Source organism: Dermacentor variabilis, chromosome 8 (assembly GCF_050947875.1).
Source record: "Dermacentor variabilis isolate Ectoservices chromosome 8, ASM5094787v1, whole genome shotgun sequence".
NCBI classification, from domain to species: domain Eukaryota; kingdom Metazoa; phylum Arthropoda; class Arachnida; order Ixodida; family Ixodidae; genus Dermacentor; species Dermacentor variabilis.
The window spans coordinates 25,393,350-25,418,687 of NC_134575.1; the positions used below are offsets into that span (position 1 = coordinate 25,393,350).

Below are 25,338 nucleotides of genomic sequence, written 5' to 3' on the forward strand. Positions count from 1 at the left end.
TTTGTCGCCAATTTCGCCAGCGTTATCTCTTCGAGTCGTCCTTCTGGTAGATCCACGTATTCTGTTCCGTTTATGTACTTTTTTTCCCCTAGAATTCGTGATGTAGCCTTGTCTCGTCTGCGATACCTCTCGTCGTCTGCTTCCTGTACCTTAGTGCCGGGCCGTCGTCTGGGTCGTAATCTGGCAGACTCTCCACGCACGCTCGTGAATGGCGACGTGCCCTCTGTGGCTGATATTTTAATGTACCGCTTGCTATCGCAGGGCGTCTGCGCAGTCGTGCTGACGCAATCTCTTGTTATCTTTTCTCGTAGTACGTCTGTTCCATTTGCACTCTTACCTGCCGAGTTTCATGCTTCATTCGCCTTAATGAGTGCACAGCTGCGCATTTCTGAAGAACACGCGATAATTTCAGCTTGCGCTCACTGAGCCATCCTTTCTGAAATCAACCAGAGCGTTCTAGCATAGAACAAGTGACTAAACTTTACACATGCAGCGTCTTTCAAAGCGAGAATGGTAAGAAACCGATACGTGGACTTGCCCAGAATGGAGGTCAATGAATTCTTGTGGAAGATTTGGTGGGTAAACGAAAGCTGTTTACGCCGGCTAGCTGGGCGATCCTAGATGTCTATCTGCTTCTTCCTGATAGGGTAGAGGTTAGTATCTCTATTAGCTCGTATCGCGTATCGCGTGAGAAAGAAGTAAACCAGTGACATCCGTCACCGCTGGCCGCAACAAGAATAACAAGAATGGGACTTCAGTGCTCAGTGTCGCGAATGGTACGTGATTCAAAGATCTCGGGGGGAAATTTCTACGTTGTTGTGGCGTCGTCTGCTGCCCTCCCTCCACATGGCGTGCCGTCGCCACGGTTGTCTGCGTCTTTCGTGCAGACGAACACAGCAAATGCGTCTGCTCCCATGAATGGCGCCTGGCCGTGACGCGCTCGTTGTCGTCTGTCGGGCAGGCCTTTAAGTCGATATTCCAAACACGGCACGCAAAGCGCGCGCCTGTCGCCGTGTCCTGTTTCTAGCCGCTACCGGCGGCGCCGCAGACGCCGCTGCCCACGGGAAACTGCGGGCGGTCTACGCCTTCTCTCGGACTTTTTTTGTTGTCCTTTTTTTTTTAATCCCCCAAACCGCCTTATCCGATCACGACGTGCCGTTGCTTGCCGGCCATGCCATGCCGTCGCGGTTCCTCGTATCGAATTTGTGCCGTCGCTCGCCTTCTGCTGCTGATGTTTCTTCGCACGGCGTGAGAGCGACCTTGGAGAGGGGAGGAGGGGGGCGTACTTTCTCTCCTCCTCTTCCGTCGCTCCGTGCCTGTATGCCCTGCGGGGTTTGCCCGCTACATCGTCCTCAGCCCTCTCTCTCTCGCGCGCGCGTTCCTCCCTCCTCTACTTGCTCAGCATGTCCCCAGTAGAACCATGCAGTGTGCTGTGGAACTTCGCGCGCGGAGATCGACCAATCGCGGGGCGACATTTGCTGTGTTCGTCCGCGGCCGTCTGGCCCCTGCGGTCGTCTGCTTTCCGCGGTGAGAGAACCAGACGACACTGAAAGCGTGCCGTCGCACTAGCACCATTTGTTTAGCCGGTTAGTGCAAAACGATTCCGTGTGAGCTGTGGGAACGTTTTCGCTTTAGATTATTTGAAATAAGTAACGAACGCTGCTTGAGCAGGTTTGTAAACGCGGTAGCTGTTCAGCTGTTCTATCGCTTGCACATTTGTAAGCTGTATTGTAGTCGCCCAGTGAAAACACTTCGTCGGTAGGACATCCGAATCATTTTCCAATGTCCATCACCGTTCCAGAGTCAGATAGGACATCCGCCGGACGTCCAGCTTTGGATATCCTACCACGGACGTCCCAAAGACATCGCACATGGACCTTGTTCGGCGTACACATGAACATTGGTGCTCCAATCCAGGCTTCGTCTTTGTTTTCTCGCCGCAGAATAATGTCTTTTTTTTTCTCATGTTCGAATTACAATCTGAAGCTATCATGCCTGGAGTTCGCGTGTACGTCGTACTTTACGAATATTCTGACACAAATTACTTTCAGAACATCAGTTCTGTAAGCCGCCTGGGCTTGGCGCAAGGCCTAGAAGAATGAAGAGTATACGGCACATCTACACACGTGTGTGTGCTGCGACCGCAATAGACATAGCAAACGCTGTGCAAATGGCACTGTTGCGTATACGCAAAGCGCACACAGCATGCCCCCACGATGTGCCTCGCGGGCATGCAATAAATGTCCGCAGGACACGGAAAGTGCGACCAAACGGGTCATGTGAGGGACGTCCGTAAAACGTACCGGACACATCCCTACGATGTCCATGTTTTGGATGTTGACGTCCGCACGATATCCATGGGACATCCCTCTTTTCATAGTGCGCACGCTCTCCGTCAATATAAAAGGAAAGACTTCATCTGTGTTCAAACAGCGATTGTTGCAGACGTGCGCGTCAGAGCCTCATTCACTGCTGTTAGTTTCGTTGTTCTCCTCTGTTGAGGAATTCCAGCTCATGCAGCTTTTCCTCGTTACAAGCCCCCCCTCCCCTAACACACACACACACACACACACACACACACACACACACACACACACACACACACACACACACACACACACACACACACACACACACACACACACACACACACACACACACAAGCGCCTTTGAACACAAATCTGGTTTTCCCGTTGATATTGGCGGTGAGCGCACATACGGGTGTGGCCTCATATTGACTTAGCGCCGCGTCTTGCATTCACTTCATCAGATCACTTATTTACGCATTGCATTCAAAAGCTTGCAGCAGCGTCCAGAACGATATGTTGGCGCACCTCTGTCGAGTGAAAAACGAAACTATACTGCCGGCTCTTCTAACCAACTATTCTTGGATGTCATTACAGGCGGACCTCGCATAATTGACGGGCATCCGTCTGACGAAAAATGTGTACCGATCCCAAAAACAGTGCGTGCAGTCTAACACACACCTATAACACAACGTCTCGAAGCGCTAGCTGTTACGAGGGAATGATGCGAGAAGCTGACACGTGACCCGCGCGCCAGACGTTCCAAGGAAGCGACTTATAGGCACTAAAGAAGCATGATGTATGCGCTCGTGGCTTATAAATTGTTAGAACATTGAGCTGTTGTGCTGGAAGAGGAGAGCCATCGCGATCACGCGCACCTTTGTACTTCTCCCACGTTGAATGTATGTAACAGAAAAAAAAACTCTCGAGGCGTGTCGGGCGTACGCGATCGTGGTCACAGTGTGCACGAAATCGCGAGTGAGATACCGAGATACAGAAGCGTCACTTTGATGAATGGGAGCGTGCAATGTCGCCCGAGGCGCACGCAGCTGTCGTGACGTCACAATCATCACATTCCAAGTATGCTATCGCGTGCTTTCTTCCTTTTTATGCGAGACAGGTACACAAAAACCGAGACATGGATGGACGCATGTCGGGGTTCGTGGGTCGGCATTTAAAAAGAAAAGAAAAAAAAAGCGCGCGCGCACGCAAGGATTGCGACGTCGGGGACCCCCTTGACATCATTTCACAACGTGCGTGTGTGTGGGAAGGACACTTCAAATTTTTTTTGAATTTTGCTATTTGATTACATACTAACGGCTCTGTCGTCTGGACTCCCAGTGTCACGCTTATTGCTCAGACTTCAATCATCGAAGTAGCCGTACGGACCCAGCCCGCGTCGCACTTAACGAGCACGCCAATACCGTATTATCCCGCATTTAGGCATCCCATATAAAAGTACTTATCGAACTGATCAAAAGGGTGCGTTTCAGGTCGCCTTTGTTCTCTTTGTCGACTTAATTTTTTTTATAATCTCGTCGAAAGAAGGACGGGTGCTGAATTTTTCTACTACGCGATATGGAAAATTAGCCCTACGCTGCAGCTGCAACACCCAAATGAATGAATGAATGAATGAATGAATGAATGAATGAATGAATGAATGAATGCAAGAGGGTGCTGCTATTACTGGCAGCGCAACCTTTTCCAAGACGACACAGTCACAGTGTGGGGCGACTCGCCAACCGACGCCACTACACAGACCTGCACTGTAATATCTGCATATCGTTGCACTATTTTCGGTCGCGCATACGTCCACCTCGGCGCGTCTCGCTGCCTTCGCGGGAACGCTGCACGGTTCTAAAGTGGCCGGGCGGAGTATAGCTGTTGCGTAGACGCGGATACGCGCCGCATCCCTCTCCCTATGGCTTCCAGAGGCTATCACGCTTGCTAGTTTTTTTTTTCTCGTTAATTATTTCTTTTTCTTTTTCTCTCTCTGTGTCTCCACCACCCCTCCGGCGGCCCCCCTTAAGGTTTCGCCCTCTCCTGGAGGTCGTCGGACGGCCTCCCAAAGCTCTGGTATCGTGGAAGAGGAGGAAACGGGAGACGGGGACGTTGTGGCTCCTCCTTTCCTTCCTGCTGAACTGGCCAAATCTCGCTCGCTGTTCCTTCATTCTTCATCGTGCTTTTTGCCTTCTCCGCCGCGGCTGTCTATGTGTGCCTCCACCTTCGCAGCGGGCAATTGGCTCGAGATTTCTGTCTTTGTTTTTTCTTTGTCTTTTTCTGGCATGGGCATCTGGCTTGGTAGCTTAGCTAGTAAGTTAGCTGGGATTGGGACCCCCCCCCCCCCCCCCCTTTTTTTTTTTAACCTCCTGGCGAATGTTTTGCCCGCGCATTTTTGTTTCTGGGAGATGATGTAGTGCTTTGTTTAACTAGACTTGTAATGAAACTAGTCAGGCTTGATGGAATAGTCTGTGTCTCGTGGGCATCCTGAACCTTTCTGTTTGTACGCAGACATAGCAGAACTGGAAGCAATGCAAATGAGATCTTGCAAAGGAGAATTAAGGCCCTATTATTTGTTAGGCTACCATTGGAATTATGGCTATTAGTTGAAGTTTTCTATGATTTGGGCATGGGTTCGTTGACGAAGCACATTGCAACCATTTTATTGTTCTTCACGATGGGCTAGCCTCGCAGCATTTACTTTGAGCAGTTCTCTCTCTTGCATTCACAATTAATTTATATAAGGGCATAACTTGCAGCACATTGATAAATTACAACAGATTCAGGTGTAAGTGTTACTACTAGTTAAATCCTGATTGGTGAGGAGATTAAGGGTATGCCGAAGGGCTTGACTTTCTGCTAGTCACAGCTATGAGAGGAAGCAGACAATCTAGGTGATGTTTGCTGAATGGCTCTCATTAGGTGTAAAAATATTGATTATATCTAAATGGTCATCCATGTTTCTGACAACTGGTAAGCCAGACCTGTATATAGAGGCTACATAAGGTTAACCAATACGAAACAAAAGATTTTGCATAAAAAATTTAGCTTCAGTGGCCTTGATATAAAAGGATGCACAATGTCCTTTGAATCCATAAGGGCAAAGTTTGGTCAAATTCATGTAATGACCATCATCTCCATGCTGAATGAACGGCTGTACCTGCAGCCGACACAGGTGCTGGCACCAGATTGCCCTTGAACATTTTTGTTATGAAACTCTGTGTGTCAGCATGCCCAATAATTTGATGTGCCATTTTATTCCATCCTAAAATTTGTTACAGGGCAGGCTAGTGTGTAGTTATAAGGCATGACTGAACTGTGTGGTAAATGATTGATTCCGTAAGTCACTTCGAACAAGCCTTAATGCACACAATGCGAAACAGCGCCCATTATTTGCTCCACATATTGGTGTGAGATGGCGGGGCTTTGCCCAATTAGCTGGTAAGCCATGTTCTGTGGGAGAGACATTACTCTGCGTAGCTGTGTGCATACAGAATTTTCATCTCTCTCTGTGTCAAATCATAATCACAAGATATGATCAGATAGTGTGCGTCAGTTGTAGCCTGCTTCCTTTCCTTTGATGACATTGCTAAAATTAGGTGTTTCAGTTATCACACAACTAACACAATCATACATTTGGCTTAGCAGAACTCCATCTTCCTGACCCATCTTTCTCACGTACTGATAAGTATCATTAATATTTTTTTAATGTCACAATGTTTCTACTCTGCCCCATCTAAACACAATTTCGTGCCGCTTCTATATGCTCACTGTTCCTGTTAATGAAGACTCTACCATATTTAGAATAAAAAGAACAAATCACGTTGATGCAATCGTATATTAGGGCCAGTGATTCATCTGTTGTGCATGCAACACTCACTCAAAATCTGAAAAAAAAAAATTCAGATAATTTGTCATAGCAATGGTCAGCGTATGGTCAGTGTTTGGAGTTGCATGTATCTAAGCATTTCTCACTAGTTATGTACTATGGCCATCAAAATCTTATGGGATGCGTACTCTAAAGCAAACTGAGCCTCACCAAAGCCTTGGCCGTCAAAGCTATGGCCTTCATGAAAGCTTTGACATTCAGACTTACAATTTGAATTGGTACATGACACTAATAGAGCGCCTCATTGGTTTAGACTCAGCATGCCCAAACTGAGCAGCATAACTTTTCCGAAGAATTTGCATCTCTGGAACTTTTGACGCCGGCTGTACATAATTGTGCTGCCATGTAACAGCTTTTCACTTGAGTTTGTGCACTTCTTTCAGTGCACACAATTTGTCAAACTGCTTTGAACATGTCCAACTCTCCTCGTGCTTATGATTTTTCAATGAATGAGTACTGGTTAGGGGAAATGCCCTGATATGCAGTGGCTAAACATTTGTAAGGGTAAACCAGGTTTTTCCATGCACTATTTTGTGTTGATCGGCATCTCCTTTTCTTCGCAGGTCTTCCCGACCCATTCTGCAAGATCAGCGTAGATGGTTCGGGCCAGTGCCATTCGACGGATGCCTGTAAAAATACTCTCGATCCCAAGTGGAATCAGCATTATGACCTGTAAGTTAATTTCCCTCTGAGGCACTTTTTTCATCTCTTGTTTAAATTAAGTGCGTTCAAGCGTGTGAATGCTTACATCGTAATGCACACTATCGAAACGTTTTTGAAACATTCTAAATGTTAAAGAAGCACTTGCCGCAGAACAATGCTTGGCACTTTGGAAACTCATTCAAAGCACGCCCTCTGCATGAATTGTCATTCAGTGGATGCAGAAACGATGGATGTGCCTTGAGTATTCTAATGTAAGAGTTCTTGAAACTTGGGAATGGCTGCACTATTACGTGGAGCTCTTTGTCAGAAGCCTTTAGGGGTGTGCCTGTGCATGGCTCACCTGTCGTTTCCTCTGACCAGGTACCTGAGCCGATCGGACTCCATCACAATCAGCGTGTGGAACCACAAGAAAGTCCAAAAGAAGCAGGGGGCCGGCTTTCTCGGATGTGTGCGCATCATGGCCAATGCCATACAGCAGCTCAAGGACACTGGCTGTGAGTTACCTGTATCTGCGGCTCTTTTTAGGACATTTCAGGTGTTGTGTACTTCATTCCCGTTTCCAGCTCACTAGAAACATCACACTAAGTGAAGATGTGGGACACAGCATAAAGTGTTTGGATGTTGTGTCCCATTTATGTTGTGCTGGTAACACAAATCAAGAACGTAGCAACCAACTAGCCTCACTAACAGCATTATCTTAAGATGGCATTGCAGTTGACTTGATTTAATTGATTTTGAGTACACTTGATTTTGAATACCCCGTTTGGTGTAACGGGTCTGTAAGTTGTTACTAATTGTTCTTGTACAGATTGTTCCTTTTAAGTTTATTCTTGGGAGAGAGCTTTTCTATCGATATTTGTGCATCTCCATGCCAAATGTGATGCATACGCTGGCTGGGGTCCCAATTTTTCACTTTTGTGAGGGAAATGACCTCGAGTGTACTTGTGGAGCCTGTAGAGGTGGGCATAGAAGCAGTTATTTTTCTCGTCATGCAATTTATCTGCACTTGATTTGCCATTGGAGCAACTGAAGTAGCAGATCGGAATTGTCACCCATGGTAAACACGAGATGGGATAGCAGTGGTCCATTGCAAATTCATTATAAGAAGTAATTGTAAAGGTAAGGCATAGACCAGTAAAAGCTGTCCATGCAAGCTGCTCATATAGCTCCTTGAAGTGTTCCAACCAGCTTTATATGCTAAAGCTGATGGCTATGCACCGTGCAAGCTATTATTTGAAACATCCATTCATTAACACAGCGTGCAGCTTTATGTGGACAAGAAGCTATGCATACAAATAAAGTGTAGCAAACAAACCTCTAAACACGAAACAGTCTTGATATTCACGTAAATATTGCTAGTGGAACCACTGTTTTCATGACAGCTGTGTCCTTATCAACGAACAGCATTTCAGTAAAGGTCTCCTGCTGCCCGCAACTCCTGACAGTGTATTGTAAACATGACAGAGTCCCAGTAAACTTGGCAGCAACTCCATCACCGGCAAGGACCCAATACAATGACAGAAAAATCAAATGAAATAATGTGATGTACTTTAGATAGTAAGCAAATGAGGTGGGCGGGCTGGATAGTGCTGCAGAAAGAATAAAGTTCATTATGGAAAACTGTTGGTGTTTGTAAGGGAAGCCTGAGAAGTAAATAAACCAGGTGAACAAAAGAGGTAAGCCAAACATGGATGCCATGGGTGTCTGGAAGCCATAAAACAGGACTTATTTGTCTTCCAGAGTTTAGACAGTTATAGTATAGCATACGCAACTATAGCGTATGCTATACGCTAGAGTGTAGCATACGCTAAGCTGCGCACATTTGTTACAGGTTTAGTTGCCCTGCGAGATCTTCGGATCTCAGGGGCCATATGCCGTCATTGCTGCTATCTCCCGACTTCACTAATATGTACCGCTCGGATCTCGAATTTTTCATTAGGCTTCGACTCATTCGGAACGAGAAGGGATCTTGAAAACTTCACAAGTTTAACCATAATACTCTGTCGTCGAAGTGGCCTGAGACTAAGCAAAAGCCAGTTACACAGTCATTTGCTACGAACGAAGTGAATTTTACAGAAGCAACGCCAAATTCAATTCAAAGCGGGTAGCTGGGACCACTGCCATGTTCTACGTAAACTATGCGAACCACGCAAAGACACTAACGCTAAATCTGCGAAATAGCATGCGTATGCTATACGCTATGGGTCCTTTAGCATTCTGCGCATATGCAGTGATGACCCGCTATTTTATAGCATATGCTAAACCAAAACTGTCTTTTGATGGAAGGCTCATAGGTTAACACCGCCTGGCTGCACCTGAACCCATGCTGTTTGTCATGAGAGCTGTGTATATGCTAGCTTTGCATAATCATTGTACCTTGTATACACTGCAACTTGTCAGCAACATGGTCTGCAACATGATATCCATGCTTTGTTGTGCTTATCTTGTGTGGTCTCAAGTGCTCTTGGGAACAAAGGAAATGACAGCACAGTAGTACAAGCACAAAAAAGGGCTTTTTTTGCACCTTCTGTACAGTAAGCCAGCTGCTTGAAATACATGCATGGAATAGTTCCTCTATAGAGATAAACTGAAAAATCGAGCAAGTTCGGCTCACGACGCCAGAATATCGGGTACCCGTTGTGGTTGCTCAGTGGCTATGGTGTTAGGCTGCTGAGGACGAGGTTGCGGGATCGAATCCAGGCCACGGCGGCTGCATTTCGATGGGGGCGAAATGCGAAAACACCCGCGTACTTAGGTTTAGGTGCACGTTAAAGAACCCCAGGTGGTCGAAATTTCAAGAGTCCTTCACTACGGCGTGCCTGGTAATCAGAAAGTGGTTTTGGCACGTAAAAGCCCATAATTTCATTCAGAATATCGGGTGAATAATGGTTGTCCATGTTCGAAGCCAACGCCTGAGTCACTCTCAGCCGCATCGCGTGAACGGAAGTGCGAACATTCTCACAACCTGCAACTCATTCCTTTCTTAGTGCGGTGCCTCACGCTCGCCAACCTGTCCTCTTGTTCCTGACAGACCAGCGGCTAGACCTGATGAGGAATACGCCGGGGGAGGAGGGTGGGGACCTTGTTCGAGGCCAAATCGTCATCAGCCTACTCTCCCGGGATGGGCACGGCCTCGGAAGCCAGAACGTCGTGGTCGACAACAACCTGAGCGCCCTTGCTTGTCACGAAGACCTGCCCGAAGGGTATGTACCTGCCTCCATTTTTTTTTTTTTGCCCACTCATGTCCATGTGATGCTGTGCTACTTTAGCTGACGTGTTTGTATCGGCACCCCACTCTAGATTCCTATGCAAATGTTCAAAAAGGCAGTCGCCCGACTTCATTGCAAAGCCGCATGCACTTTCAAAGATGAGTCTGTAGTCAAACTAGATTTGGAATTGAAGACCTGTACACCCTCCAATCATTTCTCACTCTGTCCCCAAATCTTGAAAGCCTTTTGTGTGACTTTTAAAGTTGGCATTGATAATTAATATCTTTAGGGGGCACCCTGGGATATGAGAGATGCTAGGTAGTGGAGGGTTCCAAACTAATTTTGATCATTCTCAGCTTCTTTTAACATGTGCCCGGGTAACGGCCCATAAGTATTGTTGTCATCGTCGTCTAGATTCAGTTTTGGTGCTGTTTATCCAGTGAATGCTGCAACAGGGAGTGTGCAGTGGATTCTTGCTTGACACTTTCTGAATTTCCTTTTGTGTGTGTGCGCGTGTATCTGATTAGCTTTGTAACTTGAGCATTAACAAGTTTTAGTAGGTGTCAAACGTAATGGTTTGTGTTGCAATCACTAGTGTGCATTAGACACGATGGTATGTAATAACTGCACACATTTTGTGCCAACAGGAAATATCACTTTAATTAAGAAGCTTCCCAGGTTGCAGGAAATGTAAATGTGACTATGTTCTAGCTGTACCAGCCTTTTGTATCCAAGAGGTAAAAAGGAGTTTGTCTCTGTACTGTCTTAGTGTGGGTTTACTGGTTTTCGAAATATTGCTTTCAGTGCGTGCTGATGGGCTAAAGGTAGTGGAAGTGCACACCATGGAAGGAATGGCAGTTATTTCACAATCGTTCAGCTAATGTGGAACAGTGGTCAAACCTCGATATAACAAACTAAATATAAAAACTTTCCAATATCAGTGTAGTGAAAGTACACCTATAGCAAATATCAGATATAACGAGGGTATTTTAGTGTCAGATACGGCTTTGTTATTACAAGGTTCAACTGTTCTAGGTGCAGCTGTGAGCAAAAGTATGTGGAACAGGTTTTCTACAAGAATGCTGAATTTCCTTGATGCCTTGGCATGTAATGTGGTACCAAAACTGCAGTTCAAAGTTGCAGTGCAGTTGTCAGTTTCACGTTGTCATTCTGAGTTTCCAAGAAGTTCGTTTTTTTGTGTGTGTGTGTGTGTGCCAATGCTGTGGTTCGCATTCTTTTGATCATGCGCATATATAGACCGCGCACCCGTCGCTTTCTCATTGTGTAGCCAGTGATGGTTGTCGCATCGCGCAAAAGTGAAAGCATCCTCGAAGTGATCAGTTGAGACCACAGGTGCTTCTCGTTGATCCAGTAGATACTGTGGCATGTAATGATTCTTACCGGGTGGTTACGACAAGGTTGTCTTCCCCATTCAGGTGGGAGCAGCGACGAACGGCCACTGGCCGCCTCTACTACGTCAACCACTGGAGCCGCTCCACGCAGTGGGAGAAACCGCTCAGGTTAGTCATCGAGAAACTTTGTTTCAAGGCGATCGTGTGATCATTTTGCCTTATAAGCAGGAGAGTGACATTTTAAACGCTTTCTGACATATGACTAGCTTAACTGGCTGTTGGATGATGTATGGCAGCTCTGCAGTCGGGTGAAAGTCGATTATACTGAAAGGTGGAGGAGGCACCTTGTGTGCTGAAAGAAACATGAAGTGGGGAAAAAAAAAACGAAAAGACGTCGACGGCATTATACGCTTTGCTGTCATCTGGCCGAAACTTGTCAATTGGTAATCATCGCGAAAGAAGTACATTGTTTTTGAAAATAAACGAAAACTCAATCTGGACTTTTTCTGGGCTTTCCCCTCACCAAGAGAGACCCAAAGGCGTAAAAACACTACAGAATTCGCGACATTACCAGCACAGTGCCCTGTGCACCTCGGTATGGTTGTGAAAATCATGGAGAGGTTTGCCTTTTCTCTTTTCTTTTATTCATTATTTTATTTTTATTTATTTTTTTTATTATTATTGCTTTTTCATTTTCTTCAGAAGTATTCTCAAAGTGTTTTGAAGCTGTCATCCACCAGCCTAGATGTGGTATTTTCTGTTACTGCCATTTTGTCAGTCTTCCACTGATGTTGGTAAACACACTTGCTTTTGTATAGTCCCCATGATTTCACTCTAAAGCATTACTGAAATGTTGCTTTCACTACTATGACTGTATTCTACGACTCTTGCCTGATCACATGTTCAAACACCTTAGCTGCCGGTCTGTAATTGTTCTTGCCTATTGCAGTCTTGCTTCTTGGCTCGTATTTTCTCAGTAGCGTTGCTCGAACGAAACTGAAATGTTATGCCTTGAGGAATTAGAAACTGTGCGCTGTCTAGAGTTGCTGTGTTAAAAAGTTTCTGTTGTAAACTACATTGTGTGAGAGAATAGAGGCAGCATATTTAATATTAAAGGGTGCAGGACCAGAATAGGACACAGGGCACAACACTTTAGTTGATGGAGCAAACCTTTTCATCTAGAAAGCAGGAGATCGATGTACAACTAAATTGTTGTTGGCTCTCGCCACAAAGGAGCGTGCCTATCTGCCAAGTAGTCTGATTTTTCAGTGTTTGATAGCTTGTCACCTTGAAAGTAAGGAGAACAGAATGGTCCGTTGCATCTGGGTTTTACATGTTCCACGCATTGCGTCTGTTTGCTAAAAAAAAGTATAAAAGTTAATAAGTCGGGGAACTAACAGCTTGGTGATGACCAGCGTCACGTGTACCCTTCCAACTAGCCCAATTCGCAAACTACTATTATTACATAATGACTAGTATTACTCGTTTTAGTGCTGGGGCCTATAGGACTGGTTTGGACAGCTTAAAAATGCTAGACCATTTAGTCCAATTTTCTGCTGCGAGTGAGGATGGCGCTTTGCTTGAAACGTTGGCATTGACCTGCCTTTCATTTTTACCTTTCTATCCTCCAGGCCTGCATACGAAATGGTGAGCATGGTTGCTCCCCTTTCCAACCGGAACAGCATGCATGTCGGCAGCATCAGTGCTGGCAGCGCAGCCAACTCTCGGGCTCAGCGCCGGTCTCTGCCTCCACCTGCATCGTCCACGGCCAATGATGAAGCGCAGCCACCTCCTCCTCCTCCTCCGCCTCCCCCTCCGCAGGTTGGGCAGCTTTTGCATACAATTTGTTTTACCTGTTTGGAACCTGCTTTCCTATAACAGCGATGCGCTATCGTACATCATACATGCCTACCCTCCTCCCACCCTCCCCCCTGCATGGCAGCTTTGTGTTTTTATAGGTAAAGTACTACGTACTTTGCCTATAAAGTATAAAGGTAGTATAAAGGTAAAGTATGTTGCACTTGTAGGTAAGTACTACTTTACCTGTAAGTACTTGCTAAGTACTTATTACTTACTGGTAAGTACTATTGGTACTACTTACTGCTAAGTACTTACTAAGCACTTTGCTGACAAGGTACTTAGTAACATCAAAGATTGGGCTTGTTGGTTCTGCGTGATTCAAGATGTAGCAACGTGACCCTAAGGACATAAACCAAAGGGTGGCATATATACCGAACAGCAGAGTTTGCACGAGCAAAGTAACAATGCTTGCAATGGTAAAGAAGCGTTCTTTAGCCATTCGCTGTAGCACTTGTGGTTGCACACACACGTTTTAACAGACCACCATTGTCAGCAGTCATCACGATCACCACCACATGCACAATTGTCGAAGCAGCACAGGCAGTGCAGGGAGGCACACCATATGTGAGCAAGCCATCCATCAATTTATCGCAGAAAGAACTGTCATTTTGGGGTGAAGTGCGGGCATGTGGCATGTTTCTTATTGCTGTTTTGTATGTGCTGCTCTCCTGTTGCTTATTCCTTTATTGTTTGTTTTCATTCTACAGCACGTGTATATTTGTCGCTTGTTGTAAAAGATTCAGAGTTGAAAGGTTAGCGCTTGTCCTTGACCGCTCTTCCGTTTCTATCTCGGTCCAAAGTTGTTCTGCTGTGTTTTGAACCATGACAAACATGACTTAGAGTCGTGACTTTTCTCGTTCAGGATGAGCGCAACGGAGCGCCACCATCACCGTCTCCGCCACCTGCGAGTTCTCCACAGGCGGACACACCGCAGTCCAACGCTCGGCGGCGGTCGACGCGGCATCGTAACTACCTGGCCCGCAACCAGCTTCACAGGGCAGCTGACCTTCCTGAGGGATATGGTAAAAAGCCTCATTTGCATAGTGAAAGTGTATTGGTGAGTATTACTCAGCCATCAATAGTGCCACTGAAATATAAAATCATGCTGATCCCATGCCTTGTGGTCCTGCTCTAGCAGTTAACTTATTGTTATTGCTTAACTGTCGTAAATGAGCATTCCAGCTCTCTCGAAGCACTAGCTGCCATGATTGAATAGTGGCAATGGTGAGAATGAATCATGATGGCACTTTTAGACACATTTGCCCATTTCTAAGCATTAATGCATGTTTCAATCGTTGTCACGAGCACTACGAGCGAAGAAGAGTCTGACAAGCAGTTTCTCCCATCTTCCTCCCTTCGATCCCACAGAGGTGCGTACGACGCAGCAGGGCCAGGTCTACTTCTACCACGTGGCAACAGGGGTCAGCACGTGGCACGACCCCAGGGTGCCTCGCGACTTCCCCTCTGGCGACCTTGAGGCCCTGGGACCCCTGCCTCGGGGCTGGGAGATTCGTTCGACTCCCACGGGACGGCTGTACTACGTGGACCACAACAATCGCACCACACAGTTTACCGACCCTCGCCTCCCTCTGCTGGGGCTCACGCCAGCTGCCAGGTAAGTAAGCTTGTGAAGACGCTGCTATTATGCAAAAGCTTTCTTTTTCTCTCTCTCTCTTTGGCTGTCTGAGCCAATTACAGAGAGAGATTCCAAGCCAGGCCAATGTCTTTTCATTCCAGGAGAGCACTGCCCATGTCCCAAATGCCATCGGCACAGGGACATCAGATGTCTCCTGCCCATGCTTCACCAGCGCCTTCTGCTCCGACCTCGAACATGACCTCTGGATCTTCGAGCCTTACATCGTCGAGCATGGCGGCTCAGCCCAGCGCGGCTCCATCTAGCGCTTCCCGAGAGGCACCACCACCGCCAGCAGGCCCGCCGGGTGGACAGCGTAGCCCACCGGGTCCGCCCAACCCATTAACAACGAACGCCAACCCTCCCGGCGGTAACGTCCAGCCACACGCCAACAACGCTGCCTCGCAGCCGAGTAACCCGTCGTCGCTGCCGCCCCCTCAGAGCCCCATGTCACCCATCAATGTAAACGGCTTGCCACCTGTTGTGCCTTCCATGACGGCGACCAACAACCACCGGAACAGCTTTTTGTGAGTGTTGCTCCATGTTGGGGCGAAATTTTGAAGCTAGTGTAATTACGGGTGCTTGTCCTGTGGTAATGCCTGAATCCGAGCTAATTGGTAAGGCAGCAACTTTGAAGGCAGAATGCTGTTTGCCACCAACTTATCCTGTCTCTTGTGCTGTTCTATGTAAGGATGTTCTGTGACTTTACTGCTTTGAGCACTATCACACTTGTGAGCATTGCCACGTTTGCAAGATGTTCCACACTTGAGATGTGTGGAGGAGCATTGCGATTTTCGTCAACAGTACCACATTTATGAACTGTGCAAGTTTTATGAGCAGTACCACACTCGTGAGCAGTGCTGTGCAATTTTACAAGCAATGCCACCGTTAAGGATAGTGGCAAACGTGTGACCATGCATTGTACTAGTAAAATAATGACCTGTTGTCTCGTTTACTGTCTAGAGCCTCACTGGCCTTTATGAATTACTATGCAGGATATAGAAACCGGTTACGAATAAGACGTGAAATATTGTAGAATACAAAGATATATAGGTTGGACTTGCCAAAGGAGTCGTACAAGATCTGCCAGTAACATAGGGATTTTTGTAAAGAAATCTAAGTGAATAAAAGAATCTAAAAGTTCTGTGGCAAGTTGGATGAAAGAAGTTGACAGCACTAAGCTGCTTTAGAGTGTCTATAAAAATGTCTTTTTGTCAGAAGAAGTATATTTATGCTACTATAGTTGTAGCTAAGCCTTCTATGCTGGTCGAGTCATAGATGGCACATTCGAGCAAATCTGGTCTGCATGTTTTGGCGATATGGATGCGTACTGTTGAGTATGAACTGGATTCTTTGTTCTGACCACACATAATGACCACACAAAAAAGTGTGGTCATTATGTGAATAAATACGGTAATACGTCAACCTTTCACAATCCTACTCTCATGTCTTCCTTGTTTCTTTTTATTCAAGTACTCAATCGCATTTTGCTTATTTCGACTGCTGACCTGTTATCCTGTCACTTTACCTCCCCCTCCCCTCTCTCCAGCATAGAGTCGCAGACCGGATCTTCCCCTCTGTTTAACCTCCATGCCTTTCCCCCCTCTCTCTCTCTCTGACCTGTTAACACTCATGTCAACTTTGCACCGCAACATTTTTGGAAAACGAGGCTTGTCAGCTTACATGGGGGGCTCCACCACTGAAGTGAGCGGCACTCTGGTCTTGACAGTCCCCTCCCTTCCTGCAGCGGTGGCGGCGGGGTGCCTTACCTGGCGAACAACAGTCCCGCACCGACTGTCACAAGTCCCACGTCATCGTCGGCGCTCATCATGGAGCGCTCGTCGTCGCCCGAGCTGTCATGCCTGCCCAAGTACAAGCGGGACCTGGTGCAGAAGCTGACGGCTCTGCGGCAGGAGCTGCAGACGGTGCAGCCCCAGTCGGGCCACTGCCGCCTGGAAGTCTCTCGGGAGGACATTTTCGAGGTGACCGCTCTCGTCTGAGCGCTCCACCGCACGTGGGCGGGCATACTCGCTCGCAAATACGCCCGCCAACACTTACTGCGTAGTCATTTTGCAAGCCCGAGATCGAGTGTTAGTGACGGAGGCAGGGAATGGGCTTGAGTGTGAACATGGAGAGAGTGCCGGCTAATGCGAGTACGAACAAAAGTCGGTGATGGTGATCTTTTATAGACACGAGTGTGAATCTAAGTGACTGTCGGTGAGCAGGCGGGCATGAGTATATATGCGAGTGAGTGAGTGCCGGTGAATGTGAAGGGTGGTGATTGCGAATGTGAGTCAGTGTTGGTGAGTATGAGTGGACACGAGTAGACACGTGAGTGAGTGCCAACAAGTGTGAGTGCATGTGAGTGTCAGTTAGTGCATTGCCTGCGAAAATATTAGTGAATCAGTATGAGCGAGTACCAACTTTCGATACCGCCGGGAATATTTAGTGCTTGTGCTCTTACGTGCATAACATGAGCGTGCCGTGACTATTGGCTTCATGCATGCAGTTATCAGCTTCTTGACAGACAAAAAAAAAAGGACAGTAGAAGCTTGCTATTGCCCTGTCATGTTAGATTGCTCATTATTTTGACCGGTAGTGGGACTGTAACATATTCATATTTGTTTCTCAAAGAGTCCGCTCATCTGCTATTTTCAAGGTTGCACCATGTTCATGAAAACACGATAACTGTGTGACAGTGCGCGATTCATTAAAGTGTACGGACATCCCGGCACAAAGGGTATGGAAAGTACTGTGCGCTATGGTTACAGTTGACAACTGAATAAAGTTTAACTTCTCAAGGTGAACATGATATTGCGGACTTTAGCTTTTATAGCTGTAGCTTCTGTAAGAGCGTAGCTTGCTTCAAAGTGTACAAATGTGCAGACAGACAGGGTATGGAAAGTACTGTGTGCTCTTGTTACAGATCACAACCGATTAGCACTTAACTGCCCAATGTGAACATGATCTTGCAAACAGTAACTTCTTATACATTTGCATATACTTACATAAAACTCGTACGGTTCGGTTTATGATGCAGGAGTCATATCGGCTCATCATGAAGATGCGTCCCAAGGACCTCAAGAAGCGGCTCATGGTCAAGTTCCGTGGCGAGGAAGGACTCGACTACGGGGGCGTGGCAAGGTGGGCAGGGCTTTATATTTCTACGGAATAAAGAAAGAACAGCACTGACAAGTCTCAAATAAGCAAGCGAGGATGCTGCACCATAGCCTGCGCGGCATCGTGGGGCATCCCTCTAGCATTCATAGACGTCTTGTTATTGCTTTTCTTTAGTATTTATTGATGCACTAGCGTACCTGAGCTGCTCTTGTCCTCTTCTTTCCCTGGATTTACAGAATCCCATGTTTCTTGGCCACATGAAGCCAGCAGACGGAGCTAAGGAAGGCTTAGGGGAAACTAACTGTGTGCTTTTAATTGAAATGTAGAATTAATATTAGAAAAAGAAAACGAATGTGGAAGAAATGACAGCTTGCTGCTGTTTAAAATCAACCCTTTTCCACTTAAATCAATGAATATAGAGTCTTGGAATAATACTTAACAAGTTTAAACCATATTGCCCTGTTGACCTTTGTGTCCTTTATAGAAACCCTGGTGGCAGAAATTATTCAGGAGCCCTCTGCTTCAGTATCTCTTGCTGCCCGACTGCTGGATTCATGACATTAAACTTCATCACTTAATAATAAACATACCTATGTTTAGCCAGTGATTTAGCTTTCCTTTGTGCTAATCTTTCTATGCGTTGCATCGTCACTTGTCACGCAGGGAGTGGCTGTACCTTCTGTCGCACGAGATGCTGAACCCGTACTATGGCCTGTTCCAGTACACACGCGACGACATCTACACGCTCCAGATCAACCCGGACTCCTCGGTGAATCCGGTGCGTGTCGATAGTTCCGTGCCACTTTGGTGCTGACTTGTGCACCTCTGTATATTTTGGCCATGCAAGGCTGCTGCGTTTCTTTCAGACCTCCTGGCCACTTGTGAACCGGAGTGTTGTGTCATAGTGTTTGTTGTTGTTGTTGTTAGTCATCTGTGGCATACAGCAGGGCCTACAACTGGCAGGAGCTGTCTAGAGTTATTGCAGCCCCCAGATACAGAACATATGCCCTCAGATCATAGTTGTAAGGCTCATTCCCACCGATGACGTGAGGAGGTTGTGCGACCATTTGCGACTGGCGACCAAAACGTGACTGAAGGCAACCGATGCTCACACCGGCAAGTGCGGCCGGCCGGTCGCCATCTGCTCACAGTTGCATCACCACATAAAATAAGCATTGGCGTATCTGATTGGCTGAGGAGTTTTGCGACTGCGGTCGCTCAACTGAAAACTGGAGCTGCAAGCGACTGGCCCAAAATGGTCGCTTTTCAAGGAAGGCGACCATTTGCGACTGGTCTTGCAACTGCTGCCAGTTGCCGGTGTGGATGAGCCTGTAGCCTGTGACGCCAGGAACTGGTTATCAAGAACAGAATACCGTATCCTTAACGCTTGCTTATCGCAGTTGTCACGATGCAGCCCAATCAGAGGTGTATTGATTCATAGTGAAGCCATTAGCTAGAACATATCGGCATCGTTCTCAGAACCTGTTTGTTCTCACTGCTTTAGTTCTGACCAATTAGAATAACATACCTCCTCTTGTTCTCGTTCCACTCAAGGTGCAAACATCACAGGTGCACTTTGAGAGGTTCAGTGACTGCACACTGCTGTTGCAGTGTTGCGCATATCAGCAACAGACGGCTCAGAGTGTTCCGTGTCTCCTTGCAAAAGGCTTAGTAGATTTGGCAGGTATTGTCGTCATTCATGCATCTGATCGGTAATCCATTGTGATCATCATTTGTAATGGGAAGTGCCTCGGGAAGTAAAATATATCGCACCTCTTCTGCAACTCTGGAATGTTTCAGACATGCTTGATTTGTAACGGCATCATCGACACTATCTCGGAGGTCGTTGAGTGCTCTCACTGATGAATTAGAGGTATGTGATATGATTCGTGATATTGAACTATGCATTATCTGACTCTGGAAGTATGTGAAGGTGAAGGAGCTGACGTGAAATCAAAAGGCAAATAGCAGAAGTCCGGGTGGCCGTCTGTGGTGTTCAGTAGCTAGCAAGAGTGGCCTACTCAGGTGTATCACTGGGGCAACTGAGAGAATGACTGCTATGTGCTGGAGGTGAACTGGCCGTTTATTTTCTAACTAGAGCATGAGGAGTGTCTTTCCTTTTTTTTCAAAGTGAGCAAAATCCCCAAACCGAAACTAAAAAAAATTACAATTAATTGGAACTACACCTTTACGTGCATAGCTTGGACACTCGAGTATTCAGAGTGAGCCAATTTAAGCCACAAAAAATTGTTACAAAAAACGTGTTTGCCATTGACAGTTAACGGCTTCTGCGCCATTTTTTCATTTTTCTCCACCTCACTTCTGATAAATTTGACTCGCTATGAAAAAAAAACACTCCTCACACATATGTACGTGGCACGGGGGTTCCGCTGGCCACCTTGCGGCAATGAGGATAACAAACTCTACGAGTTGTGACATTGCTGAGATACATTTATTTAATGGAGTGAATTGCTCATCCCAGAAGCATATCGGTGACATCGAGGTCATGCAGGCAACCTGTGAACTTTTGCAGGCAACCTGTGAAGCTCGCATTACGATCCTTCTGCGAATGTCACTTCTATTGGCTTTGCCATTAAAAATGAAAAAAAGTTGTATTCGAACTTTGTGTGCTTCAGTCAACACAAGGAACAATCTAGCATTTTTAATGCTCCGTTCCAGTGGCCACCACTATCTCGCCTTATGCATTGTTGCGAATGAAAAAAAAAATTGCCTAGGTTTATAAAGGATTTTGTTGACCGAGTAGCTTTTGTGAACACCATATGTGTTTCTAAACTCCATAGCTTCCTAGAAACACCACTAGAGGGCACTCTGATGCTAGTGTCCACGGGAGCTTCAGGCATGGCAGTTCAGCCAGCACAGAAGTGGTGCTTAGTACTTACAATGGATTCGAATTTGTCCTTCTGGCTTCAAACGGCTTTGTGGCTTTGCAGAGTGACCATTTCCAACAAAATAGTTTAAAATCGTTACAGCAAAGTCGCATCTGACATGAAAATACCTTCGTTATATCCCATGTTCATTATAAGCATACATTTGTTACACGCTGGTGTTGGTGGAAAAGATTTCGCATTTGTGCAGTAACATCCGAGTTTGTCATATTGAGGTTCCACTGCGTTGCGTTGTAAATGCAACCATTTTGCAATGATTGTGCTTGTATGCAGTTTGTGTTTAAAAGATTATGATTGCGTTGAAGTTTAGGAAGATAAACCATAATAAATAATGCCACAAACACGAAAACTAGACATGTCCACGCACTGCCCGTTGTGCCCAGGGCAGCTGAAAGATCACAGGGCCAGATTATCCTCGGGTAATTTTCTCGGAAATTACGAACCTCAACTGGCTCAAACTGTTGTGACTTGCACGTGTGGTGCAAATTGGTGTAAAGTGCCGCTGGCCTTGTTCCATTGCTTGGTGGAAAGTGTTAAATATCTCGAAATTTAATTTTTTTTCCCTTGTTTGTGTGCTGCACAGGAACACCTGTCGTACTTCCATTTCGTGGGACGCGTCATCGGGTTGGCCGTGTTCCACGGCCACTACATAGACGGCGGCTTTACGCTGCCTTTCTACAAGATGCTCTTGGGGAAGCCCATCCACCTGGACGACATCGAGGTCGTCGACCCGGACCTGCACCGAAGCCTGACCTGGATGCTGTGAGTCGCCAAGCCAGAACATGTTTGTTTGGTTGTACGTGGGGCAGTTCTGAGAGAGTTAAGTTGAATATGCACGGAGTGCTGTCTTGAACATGCTTTCAGCATGGCATTGTCCAACTCCGTGGTGCCCACATTATGCTGTACGATAGCGGCTCTGTAATTCTGGCTGAAGTACTGTAAAACCCAGCATAGGATACAAATCCTAATGTAGTATTAAAGATATTTTTGCAACAGCAAAATAATAAACAAGCTGATTTTTGTTTCTAATAAAGCCACCAAAAAACGCAACATTTCAGTCATGTGGGGGAAAAAAAAGACACACAACTCTTCAGCCCCTACAATGTTTAGTACCCCAAATAATATGAGAAGCAAGTTTGCTGCACCAAAATCTGAAAGAAAACGCTCTCATTATGTAAGGTTATATTCACTGGGGCTTACATTGACAGAAGTGTGGTCGTTTACGTATGGACAAAAATAAACATGTCAATACTGGACCATGACAAAAATAAATGGCATCGATGCTGAAGGAAATAGAACTGTGGCCAAGGAACAGCATAAGCAACACGTATGCACAAAAGCGAAGCTGCTTTTGGGTTCTTTAGCACAAAGCGCACCTTTGAAGTGCGCTCCACACTTTTAATTTGTCGTTTTCAATGATTTTGTTTCTGTGATCCCTCTTCTTTCTATCCTATGTTCTGGAATGTTTTTGCTGTCAAGGCCACTGCCCACCATGTGCTTGACTCTTCGCATTGTGCCCTTTCAGGAACAATGACATCGGGGACATCATAGACACAACCTTCTCTGTGGAGCACAATGCATTTGGACAGCTCCAGGTGCACGAACTCAAGCCCAATGGCAAGGACCTGCCCGTCACGGACGACAACAAGAAGGAATACGTCAGGTACATGCTCGCCCTGTATACGTGTGCCCTTTCTTGCTTTGCCTATTTCCTTCTTTTTGTCCTCCTTTTAATTTTTTGCTTCCTACTTTGGGCTTACGTAAGTTTAGACTTTTCCACTCATTTCCATTGCTGTACACGAGACGGCTGACCTCGTACTCCCAACATTGTTGAAGCACAGGATGCGACAAATACAGTGGAAACGTCCCTTGTGACGTCGCGGCACAAACTTATTTCCGTGTGCAGGTTGTTCGTCAACTACCGGTTCATGCGAGGAATTGAGCAGCAGTTCCTGGCTCTACAGAAGGGCTTCAGTGAACTCATTCATCCGAACCTGTTGAAGTCCTTCGACGAGAAAGAACTAGAGGTGAGGATTTTCCACTCTCTCCTAAGCGAGATAGATTGGACAGCGATCTCGAGCTCAGCTTTTGACCTAACAAGATTGAGACTTTTGGGATGACTGGTAGAAGAGGGAATTTGAATGTGTAATGCAGGTTTTTTCAAATTTTTATGACTATAAGGGAGTAACTTCATTACGCTGCTGAGAACAGCACACTTTTTAGGGTGCAGCTTTGACTCGGAAGTGAAAATTGTTGCCATTTTTGTGGGCATTACTGTTACCCAATGCTGCCTGCTGCTGCCACTCGGTCGCTGGGGCGCTCTGCTGCTAAGCGCAAGTTTGCGGGTTTGCCTCCCAATCATGGCTGCTACAATTCAGCTGAGTCAGATTGCCAGAAGTCCGTCTATCTCATATTTCCTCCTTGCCCTACTATACTTCACTCATCTGGTGCACGACATGGCTTTCATTGTGGTTGCTGCCACGTCGCTTGCGCAGCTGGTGATTGGCGGGCTGGGCAAGATCGACCTGGAGGACTGGAAGGCCAACACGCGGCTCAAGCATTGCACGGCCGACAGCAACGTGGTCAAGTGGTTCTGGCGAACCGTCGAGTCGTACAGCGAGGAGCGGCGAGCCCGGCTCCTCCAGTTCGTGACGGGCAGCTCGCGGGTTCCCCTCCAAGGCTTCAAGGCTCTCCAGGGTGAGGGTGCTGACGCCAGCAGTAGTTGCTTCGCGCCTTGTCATCTAATCACACGCTGCCATCACAGATAAGATAGGGTGATTTGGTCACTGAAGGAAGCGAACTTCACGCGATGGTCTATCATGCCTGCAGGAGTTGGTCACGTCGCATTACACGAAGGGATTTAGTGTCACTTTGAGCGAGCGTTGCTTGGCGTCAGTCAAATTCTGAGGTTTTCGCACAAGAAAGTGTAGTGACACTTATTGCAGAGTGCGCTCAACGGCTAGTGCGCTCAACAGCTAGTGAGTTCAACGGCTAGTGCACTCAGCAGCTAGTGCGCTCAACGGCTAGTGCATTTAACAGCTAGTGAGTTCAACGGCTAGTGCACTCAACGGCTAGTGCGCTCAACGGCTAGTGCGCTCAACGGCTAGTGCGCTCAACAGCTAGTGCGCTCAGTGAACTCACTTCACGCAGCCCCTTTGAAGTGTGCAACCCCAACAACACCTGTTGCTGAAGAGAAATGCAAAACAATGAAACACAGGCTTTGCGCACACACAAAATAATGGTATGGTGTGGACACTAAACGTCCCCTAAACTCAACAATGTAAAACTGCCACCCACAGCTGCAGCTGTGAAATGCATGGCTCGATGTTGTGTGGGCCTGTCACAGAGTTGGTGCAGTTTGTGTTACGCATAAGCTCGCATTACGATCCTCCCGTGAATGTCACTTCCATTGGCTTCGCCATTAAAGATGGAAAAAAAAAGCTGTCTTCGAACTTCGTGTGCTTGAATCAACACAAGGAGCAATCTAGCATTTTTAATGCTCGATTCCAGCGGCCACCACTATCTTGCCTTATGCATTGCTGCGAACGAAAAAAAATTGCCCAGGTTTATAATGGGTGTTGTTGACCGAGCAGTATTTGTGAACACCATATGTGTTTTTCACAATTAAAAAGGCGGGGCTAGTGATTTCTTTCCTAATATTAATAACCACATTGAAGGGCTTTTTGTGGCACCCAGTCATCACTGTCATCGATTCTTAGTGGCGCCGTGATTTACCGCCTAGCACTAAGCCACTAAAGTGGCTTTCGGCTAAATGAACTGCAGTCAGTCATGGTGACACAGAGTTTTTGCCAATATAACGGCAATACTGCTCTCTGTTCCGGTGAAGTGTCACTATCTGGTACATTTTGTCCTCTGCATTTGCGTCCACCAGGCGACATCAGTCGCGTCCCCGTTTCTCCAAGTCAGTTCTGAGTGCCAAGTGATTTCTAGTGGTTACATTTGAAAAAGAACCATGGAAGTTGGTGGCTGAAAGAAAAAAATTGAAATTGCATTTGCACTGTTTGCCGCAGGTTCCACTGGAGCGGCAGGCCCCAGGTTGTTCACGATACACATGATCGATGCCAACACGGACAACTTGCCAAAGGCACACACATGGTGAGTAGTGTCTTCTCTTTTTCACTCTGTCTCCCTCTCACTTGCTCACTCACTCTTTCCAGCACCTTATTCTTTGCCTATTTTTTGCTGCTGCTGGAAGGCGCTTGTCTTGCCTGTAATGGATGACTTGCTTTTTTTGCCTGTGCAGCTACATTAGGGAATCGTGCACTTTTGCGGTAATGTTGCCAGTTGTTTCATCTGCTGCACCTTATTGTAACATGCGGGAAATTTTCAGACTCACTTTGTCGGGAAAAAAAAAAAGGTGCGCTTTAGATTCAGCTGAA

The 25,338-nt window shown here is 46.5% G+C and overlaps 1 protein-coding gene across 1 annotated transcript in view; it reads left to right on the plus strand.

The window, feature by feature from the left end:
• Smurf (SMAD specific E3 ubiquitin protein ligase) overlaps nucleotides 1-25,338 on the plus strand; it is a 111,721-nt gene that overhangs the window by 81,673 nt on the left and 4,710 nt on the right. The window contains exons 3-18 of the mRNA XM_075701475.1: nucleotides 6,759-6,867; nucleotides 7,219-7,352; nucleotides 9,890-10,061; nucleotides 11,504-11,587; nucleotides 13,051-13,240; nucleotides 14,142-14,301; nucleotides 14,648-14,894; nucleotides 15,017-15,439; nucleotides 16,660-16,894; nucleotides 17,953-18,056; nucleotides 18,696-18,810; nucleotides 21,522-21,700; nucleotides 22,464-22,601; nucleotides 22,845-22,965; nucleotides 23,434-23,635; nucleotides 24,970-25,054. Coding sequence (XP_075557590.1) covers nucleotides 6,759-6,867; nucleotides 7,219-7,352; nucleotides 9,890-10,061; nucleotides 11,504-11,587; nucleotides 13,051-13,240; nucleotides 14,142-14,301; nucleotides 14,648-14,894; nucleotides 15,017-15,439; nucleotides 16,660-16,894; nucleotides 17,953-18,056; nucleotides 18,696-18,810; nucleotides 21,522-21,700; nucleotides 22,464-22,601; nucleotides 22,845-22,965; nucleotides 23,434-23,635; nucleotides 24,970-25,054 — 2,698 coding nt within the window. The remainder of the gene's footprint in view (nucleotides 1-6,758; nucleotides 6,868-7,218; nucleotides 7,353-9,889; nucleotides 10,062-11,503; nucleotides 11,588-13,050; nucleotides 13,241-14,141; nucleotides 14,302-14,647; nucleotides 14,895-15,016; nucleotides 15,440-16,659; nucleotides 16,895-17,952; nucleotides 18,057-18,695; nucleotides 18,811-21,521; nucleotides 21,701-22,463; nucleotides 22,602-22,844; nucleotides 22,966-23,433; nucleotides 23,636-24,969; nucleotides 25,055-25,338) is intronic.